The following is a 27,679-nucleotide window of genomic DNA, read 5'->3' on the forward strand; positions in this document are numbered from 1 at the left end:
TAAGTGACAAATTTTATTAAAAATGATAATAATCATGCAAACATTTCAGCTTAGGGGCAAAGGCAAATTGTACTAAAGCAGTTGCTTGGTTTCACTCCTAGGAAATCAGTTTTCCAGAGTTCCCATAGAAGGGTAACACAAACTTACTTTGACCTGTGGGTAAGACTTCTTATTCTTTTCACTAGATGCACCAGGAAGTCCACCATGGGATGGGCCTTCACATACATAACGGAAACGAAATCCTCTCTGCAAAGGTAAACACAGAGTCAACAAGCTTGAGGAATATTTATTAAAAACCATAGTGACAAGTTTACAGATTTAAATTTTTTATAGGTTATTAGATGAGAGGAGAAAAATTTAAGAAACTGTAAAAGAGGCCTCTGTAAATGAGAATCACTTTTCCTATAATCTTATTCTGAACATTGATATTTGTGCACTGACATGTGGCTGAGAAGTCAGGCACCTAAGCTGACAGTATAGCTCATGATGGGCATAGGTGGAGAGAGGTTGAGAGTAGGCTGCCAAAGAGTTTAAGCCTTTGTACTTGACAAGCTCCAGCTTGTATGAAACAGAGCTTCCTCATATCAAATTGCTGCTGCCAAAGGCTTCATTTTACCATATCCTCAAAATTATGCTTCTTTGACTCTTAAAGAGATTCCTCTATCTCCTCTGATTACACTTGGTGCAGGAGTGAATACAGGAATATATTGCTGAATACCCAGCATAAGTGCTACAGAACCCAACTTAAGCTGGACTCTGCATCTGGTGATTATTGAGATGATCAGGCATAAGCTTGATAGGTTAACTGACTGAATGAGTTAAAAACCAGATATTCCCCTTAAATATTATTGATGACCCAAGAATTTTCGAGGTGTTTCTAACCAATGAAGGGCTAACTAGAAGCCCTTACTACGTGACTATGGTGTCTGATAAACCCCTAATTTCCATGTTTTTCATTTATGCAAATGAGAAGATTAGACCAGATTTTCCTTAAAGTCTGTTCAGGTTCTAACATTTTAGGATTTGTAAAACTAAATGATAACACATATATTTCTATACAAAGAATAAAATAAGAGTAATTCTGCAAATGGACCTCATTACACATATTAAGGGAGTTTCCACTGTATTTCCTGAAAGACTCAAGGTATAACTACTTTATGATGATGTCAATCAATTTGTAATAATATTAGCTATTTATAATTGTGCAGCCACTTAACCAGAAGGATTTTCTTCTTTTTTTTCCAAACTAGTAAAAAGAACAACAAGTTAACATACATTAAGGACCAGCCTCACTTTAATTTATTTTTATTGTGGGGACTGACTTCATCTAAACAGTGAAGATCATTAGGTTATCAGGAGCTTCCCACACTCAGTACTTGCTGGTGGGGTTTCCTAGCAAACTCAGCTCTGATCTCAGCAACCAAAATAACTTTTGCCTTTCTTGGCATGTGCTATATTTCATTTTGCCCAGTAGAGTCTTGCAGAACAGTTTCTGATTAGTCCAGATACTATGAATTCATATTTTTAAATCAGTGATACAAATACAACTGTCCCTGTATTCTTTGAGAACTTGATGATTTCCAAAGAGGATCAATCCTAAAGCATATTTCATGGAATGTCTAAGACCTGAAATTAATTCCCTATTCTAGGAAAGTTCCTCAAATTGCACACAGATTTGCAGTTTATGATCAAGTCCTCAAAGCTGAGACCTAAAACTCTTATATATGGTTCCTCAGGATTTTCCAAACCTAATTTGGAAATTTGTGAGGTGAGATTAGTCTTTAGGAGCAATTTCTCTGCTTTGCTTCTCACAAAATTCAAATTAAATACAAATTCAACTCTACATCTTTTGTAGGCAAAGGCTGTTGGTTTATTTTTAATAATTAAATGAAATATCAAAACGTGTGAAAAAGCAACAGCACGCACAAGTTAAGTCTCCAGACTTGGCTAACAATAAAGATGAATGATACAGACTTACTTGACTGTTAACTGATTTAAACACAACTGCAGTTTTTAAACTAAGAGTATTAAATAATTAACACTTAATAATATGTAACAGAACTGGATATCCTAAAGAATCTATGCTATGACTCATCTCTGTCAGAACTGCGGAAAGTCTGTGGTAAAGAGACTCAGAAGAAGAAAAAAAAGAACACTTTCCTAATCTTTATTTTAAAAAAAAACAGTAAAGCAATTCATTATCTTTAATAACCAAATTCATTTTAGACAATCAGAAAAATATGCACATATATACTTGTATATCCTATTGGGAGTTGTATTAAAAAGACTAAAGAGGCATTTCTTAGTATCTATACAAAGTAATGTTTAATACAAGGATAGAAAGTTATAACTGTTTTTTTTTTTTTTTTCAGGAAAGTCAGATACCTTCAAATGCATGGTCTGAATGTGTTTCTAATTCTAAATTTCTGAGATTAAAGGTTTGCTGATCTACCGCCATTCATCTCAGTAACTCTATTTGCCTAAAATGAGTCATCAACCTCAAAGGCAAGGCTACATTCATCCGGCCAGAAAGTCTGACTTAGATACAAGCTTTTTACTTTCACTGAAGTCAGACATCAAAATAGCATTAGTTTGATAAACACATAACCTTGCTCACATGAGCATTTAGGCACCTACGTTTAGTGAAATAAATTCTGAATTTTCAAGTATATTAACCTTTCAGCTAAATTATAAATGTCAATTTTTCTTTATGACTATTGGGCCTATGATAAGGAAGTACATTTTAAAATTCTTATTGTAGTGTTATGCTTATGAAAATGAATATTTGAAAAATTATATTTTGTCTGGTAGGCAGACAAATAAATTTTAGTTGATTTCTCAATTTCATTGATAACTCAGATCTTACAGTCTAGAAAATTTCCCAGATGGCAGAATACTAGGTAGGCTTATAGAAGATAAATTTCCAGTAGGAGGCTGGGTGAATTGATGACCTCCTGCGAGAAATCCCCACTATGGAGCTGGACATGGGTAAAGCAAAGGAAAATCACACTCGCTTACATGGTCTGAAACCTGCAAACAAGCAGAATGATGTCCAAAGTCTCAAGTGGCATGTCTGACTCCACATCAAAAACTTTCATATAATTTCAACCTTTATTATGGGCACTCTGTTTTGTCAGGGATAAAGTATTGACATCCTTTGACTGTTGGCCAAATCTAAATATATATAATGTCATGATTCTAATAATCACAATGCATGATTTTATTTAAGTTCTTGACCTAGTATGCATTTGTTAAAATGTTACAAATAAATGCAAAAGTGTTACACTTCCTCACAGAGGCCATTGGTAATGCCACTACAAGAGGGCATGTATAGGTGTCCTCACCCTCACCCAAGTGTGGTAAGCACATCAGTCAGAGATTTTACTGACTTTGTCCTTCTCACTCTGTGGGGGACCATCCCATTACCTCTGTCCCCTAACAACTGAAATCGCCTACAAACTGATATTAAAGATTCTCTTTCTTCCTCTTTTATAGTACTGGCCCTATCCAACTTCCGATAAATATTTATGCACAGAGAAGGCCACTTCCCAGCTATTCCTTACAGGGTCTAGTGGTAAGAGGAAGAGCCTGAAAAAATAAAATGCTTCTTTCCTAACTCCAAAGAGGCTGAGTCTAAAGCTAATACCAGACGGAAGAGAATGCAAGTGTCCATGATAATACTTGAGCTACCTTCCATTGCTGCTTTTAGTACCTTAGGTTACATGTTCTGAAGACAGAACAGAAAAGCCTAGAGCTACCAGTGGGGAGGAAGAAGGCTAAATACTACACGGGAGACATGTGGACATGATGATGGATCTAATTCAGTATACACGACCTGCATGTATGCATATTTCCTTATAAGTGAAAACGAATGGAGATAATCTGTGCCTTTCCTGAGAGTGGCTGGTAAGCTAAACTGGTAAACAGAGAGCTACCAAAGGATCTGTAACTATGTACTGGGGTTCAAGGCAGTTTGAAGAGTGACTAAGAGAAATATAATGTGTGCATAAGAGAAATATAAGGTGGGCGAATAAAGTTGTTATATAATTGGGCAGGTTGCTAAGCTTCTAGATAAGCTTCTTCCTTTATAAAGTTCATTTATTATTATTTAGTGCTTATGAGTTTAACATTAGATTTACTGATCTAAAGAAAAAGTCCCACCCCTTTAATCTTCTTACCTGCTTAGGTTGCTCTAATATTTGAAGGTATGGGCCATCTGCTAAAAACAAAAACAACAAAAAGAAACCAAAAGAAACTGTGAGGCTTCTTGAATTTGCTACAAAATATAAAGCAAGTAAAAAACTGAAAATACGCTTATATAGAGAGGTTTTATTTCAATTTCCTACCTAAAATTCCACAAGGATATAATTTTACCCTCTTTTTAAAATATTAATTGACTTATATTTTAACAGTAGCTTTACACCTTTAGAATGCCACAATAAATAAATGTTTGGTGATTGGTCATGGCACACCACTCCCCAACTCAACAAAATACATGATGGCTGGCAAGGATTATGAAGTCAATGACCTTCACAATTTAATCTCCTAACAAAGCATCTTATAAATGACACAAATACAACTTAAAAGCATCATTCCCTTCCTGGGCACTATAACATTTTCTTTTGCCTTTATATCATTAGACACTAATTTTCATTCTTGGATGCTTTCTTTCTTTCTTACTTTCAAAAGCTTTAGATTACATAAATGTTACATCAAAAATATAGGGGATTCCCATATATCCTACCCTCTCCCCCACCTACACTTTCCCACATTAACAACATCTTTTGTTAGTGTGGTACAATTGTCAGAATTAATGAATACATACTGAAGCATTGTATTGACCATGGTCTATAGTTTACATTATGGTTTACACTTTGTACTGCACAATTTTATAGGTTTTAACAAAATATATAGTGGCCTCTATCCGTCATTGCAATGTCCCAATTCCAATGTCCCCAAAATGCCCCCGTGTTGTACCTATTCTTCCCACTCCCTCCCCTCAGAACCTCTGGTGGCCACTACTTTGTATCAGTGATAGCAGTTCTTCCATTGCTAGAATAATAATAAGTCTACTTTAGTAAATGGTTGTTTCCTCCTTTATATTTGTTTATTCCTCAGTTTTGAGGATTTTGGGATCGTGATGCATACCCTGACTCCAATTGAGAGGGGGCTTAGATCCCATGCAGCAGATGAATGGGAACTGCATTGCTTGCAGTTGCAGATACTCTGCGCTTCCTGGGATGGGCGTTGTCCATCATCATCCTTTTATTAGTTGTTCTGGGTGAGTCTGACAAACTGAAGAGTAGGTGTTGCAACTCTGCTGAGATTCAGGGCTCAACCAGCATACAAACAAACCAAAGATTTAAGTATCTGGGACATATAATTAACAAGTGTAGTGCTAATTATAAGTTCAACTAAGGGGCAGAAGAGCCATGTGTAGGGAAATTATAAATGAGTCTAATTCTGTTACATTGGGGAGCATATATTCCAAAGTAAGGACCACTGACAGGGTGCTGAATTCCTGAGATTGTCTGTCCTGCCTATGGTGTCTATATGTCTCTAGAACCCTCAGGAGCTCTGCTCTTTGAGGCACTGTTATTGTGGTAGTCAATGAGCTCCTGCTGAGAAGTATACAAGCATAACCTATGGACTAACCTCCTGACTCATTTGAAATCTCTTAGCCATAAAAACTCATTTGTTTTATTTCCCCCTTGTAATATTTGTAATATTTCCCCCTTTTGGTCAAGGTCTTTTTCCAGATGCATTGCTATTTGACACTTGGTAATAATCCCTCAGTGCCATGGAGGCTCATCCCCAGGAGTCATGTCCCATGCCTAGGGGGAGGGTAGTGCATTTATATGCTGAGTTTGGCTTAGAGAGAGGTCACATTTTAGCAACAAGGAAGCAGAAGGTAACTCTTGGCAATATATAATACTAGGCTAAGATTCAGTTTCACAAATAAATGTTCATAAGTATAACCATCAATATTAAGGGCCTGGCATAATGATCTGTCCTCCTTCACTAGGCACTGCCCATGTACTCAGGGATTTTTGCTGCTAGAGAATGTAACAGGATTCCCCAGAATGGGAATTCAATATTCTTTCATTTATTGTGTGTGTCTCCATCCACTGAGACAACACCCATGACCACTTGAACATATTCATTTGCCCTAGAGGCATGCCCCAGGTGCAACCCTCCCCACACATCCCCCATCACTGACACCCTGCACCAGTGATCCTCCCCTGCCAAAGCTGTAACTATTCTGCAATCCAGAACCTTCCCAAAAACAAAGCCAAAAAATAAAAATAAACAAAAAATAATAATAATAAAGTGAAATAATAAAAACAAATAAAATACAAAAATAAAAAATAAAATAATTTTTCATTGTGTCTTTCATCACCATAAGATCTCTTTCTATGTACAGTGACAATTTTTTCTGTATATTCCCCCAGTGTTTTTTTTTTTTTTTCTTCTTCTTCTTCAAAGAAGCTTTACGTTACAGAAAAGCGACATAGAAAATATAGGGGGTTCCCATATACCCAAATCCCTGCTACTCTCCCACTCTCCCTTACTAATAACATTTTACATGTGTATGGTTAGTAGCAATGCTTCCATATTTGTACATCAATTGTAACAAATGCACCTGGATGCTTTCTTTTTTTTCCTTCTTTATTTTCTTTTAAATGTTACATTAAAAAAATATGAGCTCTCCATATACGCCCCACCCCACCCACCCCAGCCCTCCCACATCAACAACCTCTTCCATCATTACAGCACATCCACTGCACCTGGCAAATACATTCTGGAGCACTGCTGTACCACATGGACAGTGGTTCATATTGTAGCCCACACTCTCCCCCAGTTCACCCAGTGGGCCAAGACAGGACACACAACGTAGAGCATCCATCCCTGCAGCACCACCTAGGACAACTCGAACTCCTGAAAATGCCCCCACACCATATCTGAACTGAGGTTACCTGTTGTTCCTTACACTAAGTTTTCTCTTCCTTTCCCCCTCCTGAATCCATAAGCACTGCCTTCATTCCTTAAGTGATTAGTGTGTCCCCTTCCCCCACTGTCCACTTAATTTGTCATATCAGACATGGTGGACTTTTCTTATTAATCCATAGTTTTTTATGTTTATATGGATTTTTAAAAAACTGTGCTCTCAGGTAAACTATGTTCTAAAACAGCACAAGCATTTTATTAAACCCTGAAAGTAACAATTAAAGTAAAGATAGACATATGTCAATTATTGTAAAATCACAAAGGGAATGTTTAATTCATACAGACTATATTTGAATTTGGAAATTCAAAGGAAAATCAGAACCTCTGACAGCATAAATACAAATTTGTTCAGTTTCAGAAACTCCCTAAACTCCCCAGCTGGCTTTTATGTCAACAATATAGTAACCCATAATTTTGAAATAAATAAAGACATATGCTGTTTCTCACTTGTTTGAAATAAATTAAGATGTTTGTTGCTAAAAAATGTGGGAGAATGATTCTTTGTCCAAGTTAATCTCCACTGCCTCTCAGGTGAATATTCAAGACCTATTATTTTAGGTAAATAAATTTATGAAGAAGAGATAAATCTTCAGGTTAAAATTAAAAGTAAGCTATAACTTAGAAGAGAATTAATTTTTTCCTTCTCACTGTTATGATGGAATCAAGGTAAGATCAAAGAACTCTAGGGGAAAAACCTACATAATTATGTCCTGATTTATTCAAGAAATTTATAGGAAAGTGTGTTGAAAATAACTGAATTTGAAGTGAAAAATATATAAGATGGGAAAAATTGTGAGTGATTGGCTAATGTAGTTTAGGTAAATTATCCTGTCTGTATGAAATTATCCCTGGAAATTTCAAGCTACTTTTAGAAAAGAAATTGAAATTTAAAACTTCCCCAAATGACTAAAATTTTAATTTTTGATAAGGAAGTAAAAGTCATTAGAAAAAGAAATATTCTCCCATCACTTATTTACAACTTGTATGACAATTTAAAAGATAACACTCACAAAAACATTCTTTCTGTAATGTTAAATTAGCATATTAAGAAGGTGGAACAGAATTGAGAGTCCATAGATAAATCCACACATCTATGGCCAGCTGAATTTTGACAGGAATGTCAAGTCCATTCAATGGGGAAAGAATAGTCTCTTCAATAAACAGTGCTGGGACAACTGGAAATCCACATGCAAAAGAATGACTGTGGACCCCTCCTTCTCACCATATACAAATTAATTCAGACTGGATCAATGACCCAAATATAAGAGCTAATACTATGAAACTCTTACAAGAAAATATAAGGATATATCTTAAGGACCTTGTAGTAGGCAATGGATTTTTAGATTTTATACAAAAAGCACAAGGAAAAATTGATAAATTGTAGTTCATCAAAACTAAAAACTTTCATACATCAAAGGACTTATCAAGACAGTGAAAAAGACAACCTACATAATGGGAAAAATATTTGCAAGCCATATCTGATAAGGGTTTAATATCCAGTATAGATAAAGAACTGAGGGAAGCGGACTTTTGACAGTGGTTAGGGCGTCCGTCTACCACATGGGAGGTCCGCGGTTCAAACCCCGGGCCTCCTTGACCCGTGTGGAGCTGGCCCACGAGCAGTGCTGATGCGCTCAAGGAGTGCCGTGCCACACAGGGGTGTCCCCCTGCATAGGGTAGCCCCACACGCAAGGAGTGCGCCCCATAAGGAGAGCTGCCCAGTGGCAGAGAAAGTGCAGCCTGCCCAGGAATGGCACCGCACACATGGAGAGCTGACACAACAAAAAGAAACACAGATTCCCATGCCACTGACAACAACAGAAGCAGACAAAGAAGAAGATGCAGCATATAGACACAAGAACAGACAACCGGAGGGGGGGAGGAGGGGGGAAAGGGGAGAGAAATAAATAAATAAATAAATCTTTAAAAAAAAAAAAAAAGAACTGCTACAACTCAGTAACAATAAGACTACCCAATTAAAAAATGGGCCAAGGATTTGAATAGAAATTTCTCCAAAAAATTGGAAATTTTATTGCCAGTAAGCAATGAAAAGATGCTCAACATCGTTAGCCATTAAAGAAATGCAAATTAAAACTACAATAAGATACCACTTCACACTCACTAGTGTGGCTATTATTAAAAAAAAACACCAACAAGGAAAATAATCAGTGTTGCAAAGATGGACACAATAGGAGCCCTCAAACATGCTGGTAGCAATGTAAAATGGTGTAGCCGCTGTGGAAAACATTTTGGCAGTTCCTCAGAAAGTTAAACATAGAATTACCATATGACCTGGCAATTCTACTCATAGGTATATATCTATAAGAATTGAAAGCATGGACTCAAGCAGATATTTATATATCAATGTTCATCACAGCATTTAGCACAATAGCCATTAGGTGGAGGGAACCCAAATGTCCATCAATTGATGAAAAGTAGATCAATACAATTGAATATTATTCATCCACACAAAAAAATGAAGAGCTGGTATATGCTACAACATAGATGAAACTTAAAGAGATCATGTTAAGTGCAATAAGCCAGACACAAAAGGACAAATATTCTATGACTTCTTTATATGAAATACTTAGAATAAGAAAATTCATAGAGACAAGAAGTAGAATAGTGCATTACCAAGGGTGGGGTGGTGATAGGAGGAGTGGGGAGTTATTGCTAAACAGGTATGAATTCTGGTTTGGGATGATGAAAAGAGCCTAGAAATATACAGTGGTGGAAGATACACAATACTGTCAGAATACTTAATGTCACAGAATTGTCCACTTAAAATGGTTAAAATGACTTCTGTTTGTCTGTTTTACCACAATTAAAAATAAATAGATGTGGCTCAAGCAGTTGAGCACCTGCTTCTCACATGGGAGGTCCTGGGTATGGTTTCAGGTTACCTCCTAAAAACAAAACAAGCAAGCAAACAAACAAGAAACTCCAATGCAGGGGGACCGATGTGGCTCAGTGGTTGAGCACTGGCTCCCCAAATATGAGGTCCCAGGTTCAATCCCTAGCCCAGGTACCTCAAAATTAAATAAATAAAAAATAATTAAAAAAAAAAAAAAAAAAAAAAGAGCCAGACCACCAAGAAAGCAACATTTGGAAAAGATGTTGTGAAGAATATAGGGGAACTGGCTATATTCCATTTACATTAAACTTTAAGGGCCTAGCTTTTCTTTAGCTTTTCTAAAAATTTTTGCAGTTTTGCTATTATTTTTGCCGTAAAATTTAATTTCCTTTAAATATGTGAAATTCCAAGGTTTGGGAATTTCATTAGTCAAATGGGGCCATTTTTCTCCTTCAGGGAACACGCTCAAAAGTTAAACCAACTGGAATTTGAGTTTCATATACTGTATTTGTTTTAAGGCTAATTTTCTTTTGGCCACATTTCTGCACCATGAAAGTGACATCCCTCTGTGCAGAGAAATTTAAATTACGGCATAATATTATAGACCTAACAGTTGTACCACAGCTAATCTAATTTTCAAAGTGTAGTAAAACTAATAACAGTTTTAGGTTCCAAGAAGTGTAAAAGATAAAACAATCCATATGAACATCATAAATTAATATTAATTTTGATAACCTCTCTACCCATTAAAACAGTGAATAAAATGTTCATACATCTCAGATTTAAAAAATTAGATCATGCACTGCAACAGAGGATTGACAGCAAGATAAAACGTATTGATAAAAATGATGAGGTAATAACAACTGGAAAAAGATTTTCAATTACAATTAAAATATTTTTCTAATACTATGGCAAAAATAATTCTACAGCATAAAGCTCTGACCACAGAGTATTTACTGAGTGGTGTTTTTTTAATAATCTCATTTCCAAGTCCATAAACATGAAGAAATAAAAACATTATGAAAACATCTGCATTGGGATACTATTTGGCATTCACAAGGCAATAAATGGAAATGTGTATACTTCCCAAGAGCAGGACTTAGTTCTTATGTTTCCAATAAATCATTAATATTAAGAATATGTAAAAGACTTTGAACCCCAGAGTAAAAAGAGTTCACAGGAAGCCCAGAGGCTACCAAGACATTTACTTATATACAGGAAGCTGACCTAGAGCTCAAATTGGACAGCACCTTGCAAGATCCCAGATATGGGTAACCTTAAAAAATATATCCTGTGGGGTAACTAGAGAAAGGCCTCAGCAAAAAAATTTCTGCCAGTGAAGGGAAAGATACAGCAAATATATTTTTACTTTCCATGTACTTCTAGACATACTAGAAATTTTAAAAAATGCATAAAAGCATTCTGATCTAAAAAATGAAAAGTAAATACCAGAGTAACATAACATTTTTTGAGACATTGTAGGTTTACAGAAAATACAGAATTCCTATATACCTTCTTTCATATGCACAGTTTTCCCTAACAGTCATAATTTAAAGTGAGAACGATATAAACTGGATCAAGTCTCCTGAGCAAGTGATAGGTAAAGAAAATAGCCTGATTGTTCAACTCAGTGATTACAAACTGTTTTTATGTATAACCTTCATAAATCACTCACACTACTTATGAAAATCTGTTATATACCACTGGTGATGTAAAGAACTAAACAGAAAATTAAGAGAGCCATCACATAGAGTTTAAATACAAAATCAATCAATAGAAGAGACTAAACGAAGTAATTTTTTGTATCATGCAGGAGATTAAATAATTTGTGAATGGGGATAATTAATATAGTCACGTTAGAAAGGAAGGATTTACTATTATTAATTTTATCCAACTGGTCAGAATGTAAAGGTAAAAGCTTGTTAAAGAGGTGATTTTTCTACCGAGATGATTTTAGTGATGTTTGTACAGTTTGTTTCCTCAGTGCCTGGCATTCTGGTGGGCACACAACAGGCCCTCAGACAAAGGTTTCTGGAAAAGAACTGAAGACTCGAGACTGTGCCATATGAATGAGTCCCCAGTAAAGGACAGAGGAGTTAACGAGAATCCAGAGACAAAGATTAGGAAAAAAGGAAAATTCTTATATTGCTGTAGAAATGATCAAGAATTTAGCACCAGACAAATTCAGAGAGACAGAAAGTAGATTACAGATTACCAGGGGCATGGGGAAGGGGAGATGGGGAGTTAACGCTTGTTAGGTAAATAGAGCTTCTGGGGGGGGTGGAAAAGTTTTGGTAATGGATGGTGGCAACGGCAGCACAACCTTGTGAATGTTATTAATACCACTGAATTTTATACTTGAAAGTGATTAAAATGGGGAGATTTTATGGTGTATATATATATATATATGTCACCACACTAAAATTTTTTAAAAAAGAGTTTAGCATAAGAGTAAAGTAATTCCTTCTGAGCTGCCCTAGCAGCAGCAATGGTAAACAACAATGGTAAGTCATACAATGGGTAACTGAGGAAAAACATTTTTGTACAAACATACTTCAAGAAAGTAAGTCAACTTTTTAAAAAGCATAAATTATCAATTTCCTTTTGGGTACATCACTGAATTTCTAAAAGAGAATATATGTAAATCCTCAATTTTAAAAAAGTGAAAACAAAAAAACAGGACAGCAGGGATGAGTTTTCTTACCTGTTGGCAGTGGCATCTGTTGTTGAAATATTTCTGGATTAAATATTGTATGGTTCAAAGGATCCAAAGGAAACATCTACAAAGAAGAAAATTAAAAGCTTTCAATCAAGTGATGAATGCACAACTATGTGATTATAGCAAATACTATTGATTGTACATCTTGGAGGAATTATATGCTTTATTAAAATGTATCAATAAATTGATTTTTTAATTAATTTTTAAAAAAAGCTTTTAATCATTATTTTTCCAACATTATATTAAAAATTTTGAGTGCCTGCCTAAAGCATAATTACAGGAACAAAAACTAAAGACGAAAATAAAAATCTGAAAATATTTCAAGTCAGGATTTTAAAAATACCTAGCGAGGTTATCATTTGTACTGTACTTCACATTGGGTTGGGCTATGTTCAAGGGATTTGATATGAAGGGATTTGAGAAGACTAACCTAGCTGTTAAGTCTACCAAGGCAAGGATTACTTCAATTTCCTTATTAGTATATCTTCAGGGCCAAGTGTATTCTGATCACAGAGTGGATACTACATAAATATTTGTTGAATGAATAATTTGAAGCTGGTACTCTCTTAGAAATATAATAGTTATCAATTCCAAAACCTTGGGACATAAGCATAAGAATATAATCCTGGAAATATATTTTATTTTATGGTAGTAAATACAACCCTACTCTAGTCACTCAAATTCAAGGTCTAAAAGAATTAGCAGCCCTGAAATAATTTACAGAAAAATTGAAAATATATTTTGCAGTCTAAGGAGAAAATGACCTAGCACTGAGCTCCCTTATTTTCCTAGCAAAATGCAAAATATCTGAAATTTAGTGTGTGTGGTAGGTTACATAATGCATTACTCCCAAAACATCCACATTCTAATCTCCAGAACCTCTGAACTACATATGGCAAAAGGCAATATGCTGATATAAAAAAGTTAAGGGTCTTGAGATGGGGACAGTGTCCTGGATTACCCAGGTGAGTGTAGTGTAATCACAAGGGTCCTATAAGAGGGAGACAAGAGATCAGAGTGGGCACTAGTAGATAACAACTATAGCAGCAAGAGGCTGGAGTGATAGCAGGAAGGAGTCAAGAGCAAAGAAGACAAGGGGACTTCTAGAAGCTAACCAAACAAAACAAAACAGTGAAAGAGAAGTTTCTGGAGGAACGAAACCTTTCAGAACTGAAACAGGATAAATTCTTGTTGCTTTAAGCCACAATTTGTGGTAATTTGTTATAGCAGCAACAAGAAACTAATACAGTACTCATATAATACCTTCTGATGGAATTAAATTTTATCTTGATAACAACCAGGTGAATTACTAATAAAAATTGATCTTAAGAGCAAAGTTTTCTTTCCACCTCATTGATTCAAGATTTTAAGTTCTTATTTCTGAATATGTTGTTTTAGTCTATAGCAGCCATCTGTTTGGAATTTCTGTGGACAGCAGAGTAACCAATCATATTTCACTCTTTAATGTTGTGCTAGTTATTAAGTGTGCTGGAACTAGTATTTTTTTTAAAAACAGTAGTACAATTTGTTTCTTTGTGTTTACTTATAAATTATTGGAGTTTCATAGAACATAAGAACCTAATATACCTAGTTAAAGAGTAAGAAAAACAAGATTTATAAATAAATTAAGAACACTTCAGATACAGTTAAAAAGGATGCAGATTTTCAACTGAGGAAAATAGGTTTCCTCTACTTAAACGCTTATCTATGCTATTCACTATCTGCTAAAAGGAAAATAAAAGGAATGGAGGAAAAATGTTATTATAAAAACAGGCCCCACTTTACAAAGACTATTCATCAGTCTTAGAGTTGAAAAGATAACCCAACAGAAAAAAATCTCCTTCCCTCTGGTCCCACGTGTGGCTAAAATGACTAGTTAGAAGGCAAAATACTGATCTTAAGAAAAGGAGAAGAGAGAATCATACACACTCCACGTCAGACAGAGGCTGCAAATTGCATTATTTGTTAGGTCAGGGTAGAGGGCAAATTCCTAACTACACTAAAATACTGAAGAAAACTCATTGAGGACATTTAAGTCTTAGGAAATATAAACCATTAAGATTAAGATGAGAAAAAATGAAAAACTTTAAGGGCCTTTCCCCTGAACATGTAAATATCAAAGAATGACCCACCCCTGTTGCTGATCATCACAAAAATGCCCACATTAGAAAAACTTTCGAAATGAGTACACTTCAGCAGTTTTTACTCTTGTGTGGCATAAAGGGCCATATCTTGTTGATAAGATTTCCTGTGTTCAGACAGGAAAGCATGCTTTAAAATCAAGCCGAACAACCCTTATGCTGGTTAGAGTTTGCCTTTAATTGTAAGAGATTGCATATTAAAAGTGAAAGGTAAAATAAAGGTTTTTGATAGTATGAAGAGCCAGATGTCTTTCACACTGTAATCAAAGAAAATGTTCCTAGATTTATCCTATTTCACCATTTTTACTAGAAAATCAGGAAGGAGCATCTTATTGTGAAAAGGAATGCATACTCATTCTTGCTAAATCAATCAGAACATTACCAAGAGAAATAAATTCTACTTAAGTCTATATAAATTTCTAGAAACAATACCAGATCCCTTAAAAAAGTATACACTTTGGTTTTATTTTTCTGAGGGATTCTTTGCATGTACAACATTGGGAAATCTGTTTCTTTTTTCAGGTAGTTGTTGCTCAGATTTAAATGTGAAATGATTATGAATTATCAGTCCCGGGTCTCCTGGCACCTAATATTCCCTCTCCTTAGAATGTCTCTTTCCTCCTTGTCTAGCCAAGCAAACTATATCTTTCAAAACTCAGCTTAAATTTATCTCCTTAAGGAAGTCCTCCATTACCCTGATCTCCAGCCCCCATCCCCATCCCCCAGGCAGCATCGAGTGATTCCTTTCAGCATTTCTGTCTCACTCTCTGCAGACCGCTCTTAAAGTATTTATCACTATATGGAAACTGTCTTTGCCCTTACTCTTAGAACAGCAATTCCCTGAAATGAGAGTCTATATATCACTTATTTCTGTACCCCACTTAGTCAACATTTTGGCACATAGTAATGCCTCAATAAATAGCTGAAGAATGGATAAATCTCAATATTTTAAATACTTCTTAAAATCATTTTATTAAAATTTTAATATTGCCATTGTAAAGAGCCTAGTGTCTGCTACTTGTTAGAGGAAGAATGGGTGGAGAGAGAGAGACAGAGAGATGCCAAATGTTAATTACCAACAAATTGGAGTGAAGTTTTTTTTGGCTATTCAATATCTCTGTATGTTTGAACTTTTTCAAAATACAAAGCATGGAGAAAAAAATTTAAACATGAACTCAGCGGGGTTATATTACATGATAATACTTACTTGTTGATGCCCTGCCAAATATGGATCGTCTTCTGCCATTCTGGAGCTATATTTTAAAACAAAGCAAAATGTAAGACTGTAATGAACCTTAAAAACCATCACCAGTTCCCTTTTCATACAGGGATAAACTATTATTCTGGTAAGACCAAAAATGCTTTCTTAAAGACCTTAGGAGGACATGGTGTAGTTCCTCTTTGATATCTATCTGTAACAGCAGGGAGATTGCATAATCCAGGAATTACCACTTGCATATAATCCAAAACCCTCACGGCAAGCTCACAATAGTGTCTTAGAGTTTGGTACAAGTGGTCTCCATCCTCTAGGTAAAAGTTGTTCTTCATACTTGAATTCTTGGAGCCATTTCCTATCACCCTCTTAAGACTTCATGGATTTACAATTTTATCTCCTCATGGACATTATTTTCCAACCCTTAAAGACCTTTATGACAGTCCTAGAACTGTCTCCAAGTTTTCTACAAACTGCTCAAGTTGAGAAGCTCAGAAGGGGTAACTCTGCTGTAAGAAAAGCCAGGCAAGTGTTTTTCATAGCACAAGGAGAGCACTGTTCCAGTGTGTCATGTTCTGTCCTAGAGCATGTTCCACTGAAACAGCCCATTTCCTGTCACTTTAAAGGCACCACAAAAACTCTGTAATATAAAAAGTGCAATAAGAAATACAAAAATAAGAGCCCTTTATTATCAAGGCTATATTCCCAGATTTAACTCTGGGCAGATATTTACATGCTACAGGCCCTAGCAATCATCTATTACACAGCATCCCTGATAAAAGTGAAGAACCAAATGATCAGATAAAGATAGTATCTAAATTATATATAATTTTGGATATAATTCCTTAAAACATTCTTATCATTATTTCAAATATTGGTCAATTTTATTTGAATTTATTTAGATTAAATTTTATGTGTGTGACATGAAAAATTAGAAGAGTAAAAAAAGCAATGCTGAAAGCAAGTAATTCCTGAGGCAAATTTTTCCTTTTTTCAAGAAGTGTTTGAAGCACTCAAGGCAGTTTTATGTATATATATATATTTAAATTAAATTGTGTGATTTAATTTAGTTGCTGCTTAATCCTGAATCCCTTTTTTAAAAAAGTTGTAACTAATTATTTATGTTAATGAATTAAAACCTTCCAGAAATCATGAATACAAAAGGAAATGTCCAACGGGTCATATGAGCCAGATATCTTATGACCTATTTCCATCTCAAACCTTCTAGAGGAGAACCAAAATCTGTTTACCTCTTTTCCAAAGAACTAAAGTTGTAGCTGGACGCATGACCACTCAGCTGGACTATGCCCCCACACTTCCCTGGAATTAGGGATGGCCATTTTCTAAATACTTGCCAGTGGAATGTCAAAATAATTGGGTGCCACTGCCAGGTCTGGATTCATGCTTCCTCCATGTTTTGTTTTGTTTTTTCTCTTTCTGCTGGTTAAAAACCAGACATGAGAAAGACCTCGCTTCTACCATGTTGTTGATGATGAATGGCCTAGGGGATGGCAGATCAATAAGATGGAAGGAATCTGGATTCCTAAACCATTACACAGTACTGCCCTACCTGAACAGCTCATGCTGGTGGTGATTTAATAAAGATATATACTTCTTTGTTTTTTAACCCATTGTATTGTTGAGTCTTTTTGCTAAAACAGGTTAGCCCTTATCCTGTTGACTAGCCCTCATCCTAATGAATACATTCCCCAATACTCCAATAAGCACAGAGCCTCCAAAGAGGAATCCGTTTCCCAGGGAACTTCTCTCTTGCTGGAGCCCTGTGTTATTGGTGAAACTTGAGAAAGTCTGATGAGGATTTCTAGTGGTACAAAAAGTAGTATCAAACTTTAGCAAAAGGGAAAAGGGCAATTCTGATTTCTAGAGAACAGTAAGTTCATAGTAATTTGCAGGGAAATATTTGTTTAAAACAAACTAATGATTGGGGATGTACAAATAGCAGCACTTGAATAACTCGCAACTAAGACAAGAAGCTTAAAAATGATACAGCAAAAAATAATTTAGCCATTGAAAAAGGTTCTGCCACTTGCTCTCTGTGTGAACATGAGTATATAACTAAACTCATTGAGTCTCTTTTTCTTCATCTACAAAATGAGAGATTTAGATGGAATGGACCCTGGAAAAGGAAGCTTTGTAGAGCTAAAATGTATTAAGTTAACCAATGATTAATCAAAGAATAAATCCCCTATGTCACACGATTTTTTTTATAAACTTGGATTTATATATATATATACACATATATTTTTTAAGTGTGTATATTAAAGAATCACTAGCATAATTTTCAGCTCTATGAAGAATACTAGTTAAAAATAAATACTACAGTGAAATACAATGTTAATATCATTATAGCATTCTATGTGAAAATTCCTATCCTTAGAACATCACGAAATATATAGAGTATATTTTTTGCCTTAGGATTTGCAAATCTGGGCAAATCACCTGAATTTTCTCAATCTTAGACAGAGGTCTTCGAAAGCAAGGGGAGACTGTTAACTTGTGAAATCGACTGAATCTATTCAGTAGCTCTAGTACACTGAAACCTGTGAATGGTTTCCCTTTGTATGTTTGGATTTAATATAAAGCAGCCCTTGCCCTAACCTTAAAAACTCAACTAAATTTACTTTATTAGGTTTTTGCAGAGTTATTATCATGATCACTATCATAGTTTAAATTTAATGAAAATCTCTAAATTGTAGGCACTGGACAAACCACCAAATTAAACATAGTCTACCTTCCAGCATTAATCCCATGATTTATGCAGTAAAGTGTGCCAAAAGATCTTAGTTTTAAAAGCCCAACAGTAGCCTAGGAGGAACTTGGGTGATAGTTTAAATGTGAATTTTTACAGACTTTGCAAGCCATTTAAATGCACTGGAAGAGTTAATGCAGCAATAACCCTAGTGTGATGTCAATGCTAATTTATAAATTAGAAGTAAAATGTCAAAAGAAACCAAGAATCAGTTAGAAAGGATGAATCACTGAGTAATATTTGCATTAATTGTAAAAGCAGGTTTTACTTCTAAAATTTTGAAATATTACCTAAGCAACTGGAATTGAAGGATTAGGCAAGACCAGGGAAAGCCCCTTCTGTACCCATGCTCCCCCAGCCCTTCCCCTCTCTTTCCCTTTGCACAGTTTATGCTTTTGAGGAAGGACCTAGAAATAGAAAGGGAGATACTGAGTGACTGGGAAGAAGATGGGTCTAAATTCTGCATCTCTCTCCCCCAACTGTGAGATTTTCAGAAAGGTTTTTTCACTGTGGAAATAAATAGAAATGTAACTAACTGATAATGAAAAAATATATTCAGTGAATCATTTGAATTTTCACATGAAAATATTAATGGAAAAGTGACTTAGTTCTGAGACAGTCATCATCAAGATGGTTGAGTGAGACACTCGGGGGTCCAGCCCCACACAGAAACTTTAAAACAACCAGCAAAAACTAGAAAAGGCATCTTGCTCAGAGCTCTAGAAAATAGTTAAAGGGTTGTAGCAACAGGGTGGAGGCTGAAAAGAGAAAAAGACAATTTAAAAACAGTAGGAGGGGAGCAGCTGTGGCTCAATCAGTTGGGCTCCCATCTACCACATGAGAGGCCCTGGGTTCTTGTCCTGGGGCCTCCTTGTGGCCTACAGGTGCTACGGAGCGCCACTTGGCCTGCAAGTGCTGCGGAGAGCCGACTCAGCAAGGTGACATAACAGAAAAAGGGAGACAAGCAAAAACACAGAAGAGTGCACAGTGAATGGACACAGAGAGCAGACAGTACGCAAAAAGCCACAAGGGGGAGATAAAATTTAAAAACAAACAAACAAAGAACAGTAGGAAAACTCTGTGGTCCCCTTACTGAACTTCCCACCCCACTTCTCCAGCTTGGTATGGAGCCAGACCATGCTTACAGTGTGGGTCCCTGTAGGTGGTTCCAAAGGAGCCAAGAAACCCTTGTGTACATACTACAGTGTATGTATGCCTGTGAAAATCTGTCTATTGGCAGACTAAAGAGCTGAAGAGGACATTCACCACAGGTTTGCCATCCCAGAACTTGCCTGATGTATACAGGTGGCAGGCAAGGCAGCTAGAATGCTGTAGAACAGACAAATCACAGCTGCCTGAAGCAAAGAATTGCTAGCTGTGGGACAAAAAGAGTAGCATCTTGAAAAAGAAGGAAAACTATTTTCTAGGGGAAATGGAATATTCAGATCAGTGTAAACAGAAGACTTCCTAAGGTCACACTCATAAGCCCAGGACAAGACAGATGCTCAGAAAAGATTGGAGAGGACTCTATATTTTCACCTCAGGCTGCTCTTTAAACTTACTGTTAATAAGGCTAAGCTCTGAAGAAGAACACTTACAAAGGCCTATCTGCAAAGACTAAGGTGTATTGTGTGTGTAAGTCTGTGTAGGTAATCTTTTGGCATTCAAGGAAATATGTGTCATAACACTAGCTGGACATAAACTTAGGAAAAGATGCTTCATCTGCTAAATTATTAACTCATTAAAATATCAAAATTTTCAGTGTGCAAGAAAAGATTATAAGACATAAAAAAGAAACAGGAAATGATGGTCCATGCAAAGGAACAAGCTATAGCATTAGAAACCATCAACAAGGAAAATAAGACCTTAGACATACCAGACAATGACATTTTAAAAATTTGTCCTAAATATGATCAAAGCGATAAGGGAAAATGCAGAGAACTAAAGGAACCCAGGAAAATGATAAATGAACAATAAGAAAATATCAATAAAGAGTAATCATAAAAGGAACCAAACAGAACTATGGACCACAATAACAGAAAGTTAAAAATTTTCTAGTGGGCTTCAACAGGAGATTGGAGGTGGCAGAAGAGAGAATCAGGAAACTTGAAGAAAAGACAACTGGACACCTAAAATTATTCATTCTTAGGAGTAGAAAGAAAAAAGAATGAAGAAAAGTGAACAGAGCCTGAGAGATCTATAGAACACCATCAATAAATGCATTTTGGGAGTCTCAGAAGGAGAAGACAGAGATAAAGGGGCAGAATGAATATTAGAAGAAAAATGGACCAAAACTTCTCAAAATGAACAAAAGACATGAATATATACATCCAAGAAGCTCAACAAAAGCCAAACAGATCCACAGTCAGACACATTATAATGAGTTAATGAATGTCAAAGACAAAGAGAGACCCTGAAAGCTGCAAGAGAGAAGCAACATGTCACGTACAAGGAAACCTCCATAAGATTAAGTGCCTATTTCATATCAGAAACTATGGAGGCAATAAGGCAGTGGAATGATATATTTAAAGTGATGAAAGCAAAAATTTGTCAACTAAGAATTCTATATATGATAAAACTATCTGTCAAAAATGAAGCAATTAAGACATTTCTAGATAAACAAAAACTCTGGACAGGGGTAGAGGCAATGGAGAGTTAAAGACACAGTGCGTCTTCAAGGATACAGGAGAAACTTAGCTGAAGGGTTGCATTTGTTGGGCAGGCCAGGAAAGCTCAGCTTTGGGTAATCATTGGAGCAGGTTTTGTCATCCTTGCTGACCCCTTTCATAGGACATTTTGGGGAAAGTATGTGACCCTTCGTGGGTATGGTCTTGTCTTGGTTGGGAAAGAATGTCTTGGAGAAATCCCTCATCCCAGAATTTTCCCTGAAGACAAGAGCAGCTAGAGGCAACAAAATAGTGTTTAAAAACTATGAGGGTGGACAGTATGGGACAAAGGCCACTTGGCATCATACATCCTGGAGAGAGAAGTCTGTCTTCTGGGAAAGAGACATCAACCCAACTCCTGTAAACAGGGGAACTCCAAAACAACTGACAAGCAAAAGTCCAGGACAAGACAGAGGTCCAGAAACACAGGGAAAACCATGAACAGGGCCTTCATCTTGGGCAGACTTTCCTGATAGGCAGGTTGAAGCTCAAGGAACTCTCTGTCTTATCACCAGCTGGTTACAAAACCAAAAAATAGACATCTCAGGGAATAAAGCTCAGTGTTAACATTTAAAAATATTAAAGTGTAAACTGTGTAGCAAAACAGTACAAGACAAACAAAGAAACAGGAAAGCATGACCCACCCAAAGGAAGCAGAAAAAAAAAAAATACAGAAAACACCAAGAAAGAAGATGAGAATGTGGATATAACAAACAAATTAAAAAAAAAATGATCTTAATAATACTCAAGGAGATGAAGCAAAGTACAGAGAAAAAAATTAAAGGATTATCAGGGAAACAATGAATGAACAGTATGAAAGTCTAAGAAGATAGAGAAATTTTAAAAAGGAACCAAACAAAACTACTATAGTTGAAGACCATAATAGCTGAAATGAAAAGTGCCCAGAAGAGTTTAAGGTCATACTGGAGTTGGCAGAAGAAAGAATCAGTGAACATGTGGACAAGGCACTTGAAATGAATCATGCTGAGAAGCAGAAAGAAAAAAGAAATATTAAAAGTGAAAATAACCTAAGACAGCTCTGGGACACCATTAAGTGCACCAATATATGCATTATGGGAGTCCCAGAAGGAGAAGGAAGATAGAAAGGGGCAGAAGAAACAGTCAAAGAAACAATGGCATTGAACTTCACAAACTTAGCGAAACACATGAATATGCACATACAGGAAGATTAGAGAACACCAAGTAGGATAAACATGAAGAAAATACACCCCATCATAAATCGATTACACTGTCAAATGCAAAGGACAAAGAGAGTTCTGAGAGCTACAACAGAAGAGCAACATGTCATGTGCAAAGAAGTCCCAATTAGGTGGAGTGCCAATTTCTCACCAAAAACCCATGGACGCAAGAAGACAATGGGTTGAAACACTTAAAGTACTGAAGGAAAACAACTGCCAGCCAAGAATGTTATATCCAGCAAGACTCTTTTTGAAAAAATGAGGACGATATTAAGACATTCTCAGACAAACAAAAACTGATGGAGAACATCACCACTTGACCTGCCTTAAAAGCAATGCTAAAGGTAGTTCTTCAGACAGAAATGAAAGGATACTAGATAGTGATTCAAAGCAGTGTAAAGAAATAAGACCTGTGATAAAGGTAACCATTTGGGAAAATATAAATATCAGTATTATTGTATTCTATTGTTTGTGATGTAACTTCACATTTTACTAGCTATAGGAGTTAACATGTTAAATGCATAAAATGATAAATCTATGTTTTTGGACATACAATGAATGAAGATATAAGTGGTAACAAGTAGGAAAAAATGTTAGGGGAACAAGAAGTATTTGAAGTTAGGTTGGTATGAAACCAAATATGAATGATATATATATAGGATATAAATTTAACCCATGGTAACCACAAGGAAAACATATGAAAAATACTTTAAGATTGAGAAGTGGATGTGATTCAAGCAAGAGAAAAATACCTCAAGATAGAAATGAGAAGACACTCAATACTGACACAATACAAAAAAGCCAGCAGACATAAAAGTAGGCATTAACAGAATTAAGGGACAAAAAAAAAAGGCATAAGACTTACAAAGGCTAAATAGCAAAACAGCAGAAGAAAGTCCTATATTATCAGTAGTGATTTTAAATGTAAATGGATTAAACTCTCAAGTCAAAAGGCAGAGATTGGCAGAAGGGATAAAAAAGCATGACCCAACTATATGTTGTCTGCAAGAGACTTACCTTAAAATCTAAGATACAATTAGACTGATGGTGAAAGGATGGAAAACAATATACTGTGCAAGTACTAACCAAAAGAGAGTTGGGGTGGCTATACTAATATTGTATAAACACACTTTAAGTAAAAAACAATTACATTGGAAAAAGCAGTCATTACATACTGAAAAAGGGGACAATTCACCAGGAAGATGTAACAATTATAATACATATGCACCTCATCAGCAGAACCTCAAATTATATTAAGCAAATATGGACAGATTTGAAGGGAGAAATTGACAGAACTACATTAAAGTAGGGGGTTTCAACACACCACTGTCATAGTGGACAGGATATCTAGTTAGAAGATAAATAAGAAAATACAGGAGTAGAATGATACACAAAACCAATTAGGCTTAACAGACATATATAGAACACCACACCCAACGAAACCAGAATACACATTCTTCTAGAGTGCACATGGGTCATTCACCAGGATAGACTGTATATTGGGTCACAAAGCAAGTCTTAATAAGTTAAAAAATATTGCATTTATACAATATATATTCTCCTACACAACTGAATGGAGCTAGAAATCAATAAGAGGGACAAAAACTGTAAGCTTTAAACCTAATAAGTCCCCATTGTAAAATCCAACCTATTTTTGGTATATTGAATTTTGGCAGCCTAGCAAACTAAACCTATATCCTAGATAAAATGGACAAATTCTTGTAAACACACAAACTACTAATATTATCTCAAGAAGAAATAGAAGCTCTCAACAAAACAATTACTAGTAAAGAGTCTGAATCAGTCTTAAAAAAATTCACAACAAAGAAAAGCCCAGGATCAGATGGTTTCATAGGAGAACTGTACCAAACATTCCAAGAAAACTTAACTCCAGTTCTTCTCTAATTCTTCCAAAACATCGAGGAGGAAGGAACAATCCCTAACTAATTCTATGACACCAATATCACCCTCATACCACAAGAAAAGAAAAACACAGACCAATGTCTCTTATAAATATGGATGCAAAAATCCTCAAAAAAACTACTACAAACTGAATCCAACAGCATATTAAAAGAAATATACACTATAATGAAGTGGGATTTATCCCTGATAAGCAAGGTTGGTTCAACATAAGAAAATCAGTTAATGTAGTATACCACAAAGGAAAATCCTACACGATCATTTCAATTGATGTAAAAGAAGCATTTGAAAAATACAGCATCCTTTTTTGATAAAAACACTTAGAACACTAAGAATAGAAGAAAATTTCTTCAACATGATAAAGGACATATATGAAAAGCCAATAGCTAACATCCTACTTAATGGAAAAAATGAAAGCTTTCCCTCTAAGATCAGGACAAGAAAAGGATGCCATTTTCACTACTATTATTCAGCATTGTACTGGAAGTTCTAGCCAGAGGAACTAGGCACAAAAAGAAATAAAAAGCATACAAATTGGGCAGAAAGAAACAAAACTTTCACTATTTGCAGAAGATATGACCCTATATATAGATAATCTTGAAAAATCCACAGCAAAGTTCCTTGAGCTAATAAATGAATTCAGCAAGTGGTAGGGTACAAAGTCAACATTTGAATATCAGTAGTGTTTCTATACATAAACAATTAACAACTGGAAGAAAAATCAAGAAAAACATTCCATTCTCAATAGCAACTAAAAAATCAAATATCTAAGAATAAATCTAACCAAAGATTTAAAAGACTTGTACACAGAAACTACAAAACATTTTTAAAAGAATTCAAAGAAGATTTTAATAACTGGAAGAACATTCCTTGTTCATTGATTGGCAGACTAAATATTGTTGAGATGTCAATCCCACCTAAAGTAATTTATAGGTTGAATGCAATCCAAATAAAAATTCAAACAACCTTCTTTTTAGAACTGGAAAAGCTAACCAACAAATTTATATGGAAGGGTAAGGGGCCCTAAATAGCTAAAGCCATCTTGAAAAAAGAAGAATGACCTTGGAGGACTCACACTTCCTGATCTTAAAAGTTATTACAAAGCCACAGAGATCAAAACAGCATGGCACTGGCACAAGGACTGACACATAGACCAATGGAACAGTCCTAAGAGTTCAGAAATCAACCTTCACATTTCTGGCCAACTGATTTTTGACAAGGTGGTAAAGACCACCCAATTGGAAAAAAATAGTCTCTTCAACAAATGGTACTGGGAAAAATGGATCCCCATTTGCCAAAAAAAAAAAAAAAAAGGAGGACCCCTATCTTATATCATATACAAAAATCAACTCAAAATGGACCAAACACCGTAATGTAAAAGCTAGAAATACCAAACTCCTAGAAGAAAATGAAGGGAATCATCTCCAGTACCGTGTGTTAGTCAATGGCTTCTTAGACTTTACTTCCAAAGAACAAGCAACAGAATTAAAATTAGATAAATGGGACCTCATCAAAATTAGAAACCATTTTTTGTCCTTAAAGGACTTTATCATGAAAGTAAAACAATAACATACACAATGGGAGAAAATATTTGGAAACCACATTTCCTGTTAAGGATTAATATCCAGTATATATAAAGAAATCCTTCAACTCAGCAACAAAAAGACAAACAACCCAATTTAAAAATGGGCAAAAGGCAAGAACAGACATCTCTCCAAAGAAGATAAACAAATGGCCAAAAAGCTCATGAAAAGTTGCTTAGCATCCTTGGTTGTCAAGGAAATGCAAATCAAAACCACAACAAGAAATGTACATTTGTTTTTAAGTTCACAACTCACTCTATATACTTACATTTATATTCATATATAAATGATACACTTCAATGAAATTTTATTTTTAAAAAAGTATTTTAAAGTTAAACCTTTACTTTTGTCTATAAAGCTATCACTGTTGAAAAGTGAGAAATAAACTTAAAAAATCATGGTTAAAACAAAACAACCCACAAGACACCTTTTCACACCCATTAGAATGGCTGCTATTAACAAAAACAAACAAGCTTTGGAGAGGATGTGGAGAAATCGAAGTTCTTATTCATGGCTGATCAGAATGTAAAATGGTGCAGCCACTGTGGAAGACAGTTTGGCAGTTCCTCAGAAAGCTAAGTATCGAACTACCATTTGACCCGGCAATCCCACTGCTAGGTAAAGACCCAAATGAACTGAAAACAGGGACTCAAACAGATTTTTGCACACCGATGTTCATACCAATATTAGTCACACTTGCCAAAAGATGGAAGCAACCTAAGTGTCCATTAATCAATGGATGAATAAAATTTGGTATCTACATACAAAGGGATATTATTTAAAGTAAAAATGAATCAAGTCCTGATAAATGGAACAACGTGGATGAACCTGGAAGACATCATGTTGAGTAAATTCAGCCAGACACAAAAGGACAAATACTGTTTGATTACACCAATTTGAAACAATTAGAATTAGCAAACACATAGAGTCAGAATCTAGAAAATAGGTGACTAGGGGAGAGAGTGGGAATAGGAAAGTTAAAACTTAAAAGGCACAGGGTTCCTATTTGAAATGATGGAAATGTTTTGGTAATGGATGTTGGTGATGGTAGCATAACATTGTGAATACAATGAACACCAATGAAACATACATATATATATATATATATATATGAATATGACTAAAAGGGGAAATATTGGATCGTATATATGGCAACAGAATAAGTTATAAAACAAAACATCCAGAACTCCACTACACAGTGAACCCTAAGTTAAACCATGTTTAATAGTACAATTATTTTAAAAATGGGCTATTATCAACTGTAACAAATATTCCACACCAATGTTAGGTGTTACTAATAGGGTATATACGGAGTCCTGCATTTTATACATGATTGCTCTGTGAACCCATATCTCTAATAAAGGGGAGGGACCAAAATGTGTCATGATATCCAGTATTAAATAGTTATTACCCACAAATCTTTGATACTCAGAAGTTTCTAGATGGGAAACCTCAGGAACAAGCAGACTGTTAACAGGGTTTACTGTACTTAACATTACTGAACTTTAATGAACTTGCAACATTATAAGACCTGGGAGCTAGTAACAGGCTTTGCTAATTATTTCTCAGAGTATTTTCAGTAAATTGGCCTTGAAACTCAGAATCT

The 27,679-nt window shown here is 35.4% G+C and overlaps 1 protein-coding gene across 5 annotated transcripts in view; it reads right to left on the reverse strand.

Moving 5' to 3' along the window:
* NFKB1 (nuclear factor kappa B subunit 1) overlaps window positions 1–27,679 on the reverse strand; it is a 129,708-nt gene that overhangs the window by 85,028 nt on the left and 17,001 nt on the right. For 2 of the 5 annotated variants that reach the window (XM_058294873.2, XM_058294875.2), the window contains exons 2-5: window positions 15,930–15,975; window positions 12,567–12,642; window positions 4,179–4,219; window positions 148–246 (exon numbers count right to left, since the gene is read on the reverse strand). In XM_058294873.2, coding sequence (XP_058150856.1) covers window positions 148–246; window positions 4,179–4,219; window positions 12,567–12,642; window positions 15,930–15,968 — 255 coding nt within the window. In that variant the 5' untranslated portion in view covers window positions 15,969–15,975. The remainder of the gene's footprint in view (window positions 1–147; window positions 247–4,178; window positions 4,220–12,566; window positions 12,643–15,929; window positions 15,976–27,679) is intronic. The other 3 variants (XM_058294886.2, XM_058294874.2, XM_071215344.1) reach the window with 2 other exon arrangements.

The sequence above is a fragment of the Dasypus novemcinctus genome, chromosome 1, assembly GCF_030445035.2.
Source record: "Dasypus novemcinctus isolate mDasNov1 chromosome 1, mDasNov1.1.hap2, whole genome shotgun sequence".
Classification (NCBI taxonomy): domain Eukaryota; kingdom Metazoa; phylum Chordata; class Mammalia; order Cingulata; family Dasypodidae; genus Dasypus; species Dasypus novemcinctus.